A 4,893-nucleotide genomic window follows, 5' to 3' on the forward strand; every position below is an offset into this window, starting at 1 on the left:
TATACGTTCGCCTCAAACAGGCGTTGATTATACTTACGCCTCAAAACAGGCGTTGATTATACGTTCGCCTGATACAGGCGTTGATTATACGTACGCCTGATACAGGCGTTGATTATACGTCCGCCCCACGTCAGGCGTTGATTATACGTACGCCTGATACAGGCGTTGATTATACGTCCGCCCCACGTCAGGCGTTGATTATACGTACGCCTGATACAGGCGTTGATTATACGTCCGCCCCACGTCAGGCGTTGATTATACAAACGCTTCATTCAGGCGTTGATTATACGTTCGCCACACCAGGCGTAGATTATACAAACGCCCCTTCTCCGAGCGTGAAATATATGTACGCCCCACAACAAGCGTATTTTTTATCAACGCCCCACAAGCAGCGTTAATTATATCTCCGCCCGGCCCAAACGAAGATTATACCAACGCTCCACATGCAAGCGTGGATTATACATCCGCCCGACTAAATATACTCCACTGCCTTAACGTGACACTACAGACTAAACTCAAATTTGATCGTTTGTTTTGGTCTTTGATCTTTGGTTTTGATCGTACCACTGTGGATGCTCTTGGGGAGTACTTTGCTCAAACAGACTGCCTACGCAAAACTAGAAAAGGAAAGCATGTGAGAGTAGTAGTAGAAGCGATTTAGGGAACCAGTGAACCACATCCGTAAATTCATCTCCTTTTTCCTTGGGCATGCGCTGAGTGCTGTTTGGGCCCATTAGTTACTGTAATAACTTAGGCAGGGTGGATTTACTCTGACTGCTGGTTATATATATACATACACCACAGACATCAAAACCTAGGAAAAAAGAGATTTTTAGAAGAAGAAGCAGCAGCTATGTCAATTTTTCCGGAAGACATTCAAATATTTATCTTTCTCAAGTTACCACTGAATTCCATCGCAATATGCAGGTGCGTATGCAAGCTTTGGCATGATATACTTTCAACATCCAAATTTACAAAAGATCACCTTGATCGTACTATCCGAGGTCATCACTCTAGCCTCGTGTTTAAAGGCATTGATTCAAGTTTTTACTCCATAGATTATGCTTCATTATCAAAATGACGCTATAATGCTGTTCAGCTGGATCATCCATCTCCATATGAGGCAGGTATTCAATTTGGAAGCATTGAATTTGATATCTTGGGTTCTTGTGATGGCTTGATTTGCTTAGGTCTTTATAGGGCTTCACCTATTGACCTTAAGGAGATCAATAACATTTGTGTCTGGAACCCTATAACTAGAGAATATAAGAACATTCAAATACGGCCACCATATTTTTACCACTCCATATTAAACGTAACTACCTATGGATTTGGCTATGATAGCAGCGTGGATGATTACAAGTTTGTAAGAATTGTCTACCCTGAAAATTGTAATCATTCTCAACTAGAGGTCTATACATTAGGATCGGGTTTATGGAAAGCTATTGAAGAAATTCCTTATACGTTCCGTGAGACAACAGATCGTCCTGGTTTGCTTTTGAATGGAGCTCTTCATTGGTTATGCACCGCTAAAAACACCTTCTTCTCATCTGAAGTTATTTTTAGTTTTGACATTAGCAATGCGAGACTCATTGATGTGCCTATTCCTGAAGAAACTATGGAGCAGGAAAAACATGTGGGAGTATTAACAGACAACCTTTGTTTAATGAGCAGCGCCAGAAGTCGCATTGATGTGTGGGTTATGATGGATTATGGAGTTGATGATTCGTGGGCTAAGCTATTTAACTTTAAATCTTATAATTTAGAGTTGACTCCGCTATGGATTCGAAATAGTGAAATTCTTTTGGCAATTAAGAACGAATTTGTTTCATACGATCCGAAAGATGACAAACTTCAATGTGCGTATGTTTTTGCCCCCGCGAAGAATTATTTAGAACTGAAGAAATCAGACAACGCGGGTTATTGTTATTATCTGAAGAGCTTAGTTTCCCTCAAGTCGGGGACTTGTGTGGAGAAGAGGATAGTCGAGCGAGACCGGAAGAAGCGTAAGCTAGCATGATCAAGGTAAAAGATTATCATATATATAGGCTTATGCCTACAACTATTTAACTTAATTTTAAGAGATTAGTAGAATGATTAGAAGAAAAGCACGCGTTCCTGGTTTAATTCGTAGTCGACTCGACGGAACTACTATTATAATGTTATTTTTTCTGATTTTCTCACTCCGTTGGATCTAGTTCCAACCCATTTTTTCTTCCAGTAATTTTTTTTCTTCTTCAGTATTATGCATCCAATTCTCGTGAAATTGGATTTGTTCAATGCACCTCAGCCGGCAGACCCTTTTGAGATGATTACAGTACTCTGTACCACTGTAACTGCAAAATATTTACCGTACACGTGGCATGATCTCAGAGCCGGAGATGCTTTAGAAGAACTGGAATATCTATCACGTATTTTCATAGACCACAAGACAGATTTGAATGAACGACTAGAACACTTCCATGAGTTTGTGATGTGATGGGCCAGCTGTAAAGAGCTGATACACGCATACATGAGGACATTGAGGAGGCTATTCAGCATTAAATGTGTTCAATCTAAAAGAAAAAAAAGCATTAAATGTGTGAACACAGAAATAACAATGGTACTTCGTGCCCGCAAACAATATTCATAGTGTTGATAAAATTAATGAAGTGGTCGAAACATATATAAAACAACACATGATAGTTATGCTAGAAACTCTGAGTCTTCGGGCTCGTCCTCGTTTCGTATCAAAGGAAAATCTATGATGATTCAAGCAACGCATGGTATACGAAATAAGAAAACCATAAGTGCAGAATATAAATGAGACGATGATTTACGTGGTTCAGCACTAAGGCCTACATCCACGGGGGTTGGTTTTTCACTATGTAATATGAGGTTACAATGGATAGTCGAATGACTCTGAGTTGGTAACGATGCTAGGAAGAAGATGTATAAACTCATACTTCTCTTACAATTTCTCTCTCTTGAACTATAGTTCTCTCCCTCTCTAAATTTGGTCGACCCACTCTCTCTTAGTGGAGTTGGGTATTTATAGGCTTCTTGTATGGGTCCCTCTTCTTTGGGACAGCTGTTCCTTATCGTGCCGATCCCGACGATGTATTCGTTCTGACCCGCTGTCATTCAAAGGTAATATGCTGCGACGATGGTACACCTTCTCCTCATCCATAGGAAATTCGACAGGTGCCCCCTATCTATAGCATTTAAGGAGGGTAGTTGGAGCAGTCTGCACACCTTAGATAGCTGTTAATGCAGGTGTCAGTTGGGCTTCCTCCCGTGCGTCCGATTCGTATCTTCCTTGGGATGATAAAAAAACAACCCCAAAGGTCTTCTATGATACTTCAAAGCGACCTTATCATCAAGTACTCCGTGATTTGCCAATCGTCGGATCCGCATGATAGTGATCACGTGGCAGATGATGGTGATGCATGCCCCTTGGGTACTGCAACGTGGCATCATTATCTTGATGCTCTTCCCTCCTATGGCACACACGTGTCTCCTTTTTTACACGTGGTCAATTTCTGATTATGTGTATACAAAATGCATTAAACCACACCACCTAAACTGATCGGCAACATGTCAAGATGTCGAAGAAGCAATCGATCCTAGGGAATCGAGGAAAAAAGAAAGAAGGAAGCACAAGCTCAGCGGTCCCCGGTCCTGGAGATTGAAGCAGAACTTGGCGGGTCATAGACAGATTTTTATGAATACCAGCCTTGATCACTTGAAGAGGGGTTGGATGTTCGGAAGAAGGAGAGGAGAGTTAGGAATAGAGTGAGATAACCGACTACACTCTGTGTTTTCCCATTATTTCATCGGTTCATTGAACCTTTTAACACTCAATATACATAGTAAGATCTCAAACTCTTTATCCCCGTGGCCATAGGCCCGTTAAAACTCTCGTGTCATTTATATTAATCGCATTTACATTTACAGTTCCCTTATGATTATCGTATCTAGTTAGTTAAATGTCCATTATTAGTGGCGGAACTAGAAAATGAATGATGGGTGGCTTGAAAACAACTTGGTTTAACTTGGTTTGGCTTAAGTCTATTGTTTAGGATTGATTTTTTATAACCCAACACAAATACACTACAAAAATGTAAGTTTTTTAGACTTTGGGATGACTTGAGCCAGCCCAAGTCACTACACAGTTCCGCCCCTGTCCATTATTGGTATTAAATTTACACTCACACGATCCCATATAATGGCTTTATTAATGCGTATTACAAACCCGACTACATCCACCAGCTGGGTTTTTAGCGATTACAACCACGATGGGCCTGTACATTTTTTTTTATGAAAAATGTTACAATTTTATTGATTAAGAAAAAATAAGCCTGATTACAAGCCCAACTGAACACAAGTCCAAGTGCTCAGTTTTTCAGTTACATTCCATAATCGATTCCCATTGCATAACTACTTCCCTGAAACCATGATAACCTAAACTAATCGGGTTTCGATCCCCATTGATAAATCATCCTTTTGATCTCAATTATCAATTCGTCTCCGTCTATGCCTCTTTTCTTTCCCTCGACTCTTCTGTTCCTTTCTGTCCATAATGCCCATACTATGGCAAAGGGAAGAACAACCACACTTTTGAGTTAAGCTTTTTCTTTCTTTTTATTGTCCAGGATTCAAACTGCTCAGATACTGTTGATTTATGAGTCTAGTCTGCACTCATTCTTGTAGTGAAATAATCCCACATGTATTTGGAAAAAGGGCATCAAAGAAGCAGATGGTTAACTTGTTCCTATGTGTTATTGCATAAACTGAAATTTGTATCATCAACATCACAACCCCTCATGTTTGTCGATTGATGGTATTGCATTTTGAACAACTTGAATAGACGAGGGTACCCAAATATACCTCAATCTAAAACTTTTTCACCTA

General features: G+C 40.1%; 1 protein-coding gene across 1 annotated transcript; it reads left to right on the forward strand.

Annotated features, from left to right (window-relative positions):
* Positions 1-921: 921 nt before the first annotated feature.
* LOC113272101 (F-box/kelch-repeat protein At3g06240-like) lies at positions 922-2,020 on the forward strand. The gene is made up of 2 exons (XM_026522005.1): positions 922-927; positions 1,100-2,020. Exons 1-2 carry the CDS (start codon positions 922-924, stop codon positions 2,018-2,020), a joined length of 927 nt encoding a protein of 308 aa, XP_026377790.1.
* The last annotated feature ends 2,873 nt before the right edge of the window (positions 2,021-4,893 follow it).

Source organism: Papaver somniferum, chromosome 4 (genome assembly GCF_003573695.1).
Source record: "Papaver somniferum cultivar HN1 chromosome 4, ASM357369v1, whole genome shotgun sequence".
Taxonomy (NCBI): domain Eukaryota; kingdom Viridiplantae; phylum Streptophyta; class Magnoliopsida; order Ranunculales; family Papaveraceae; genus Papaver; species Papaver somniferum.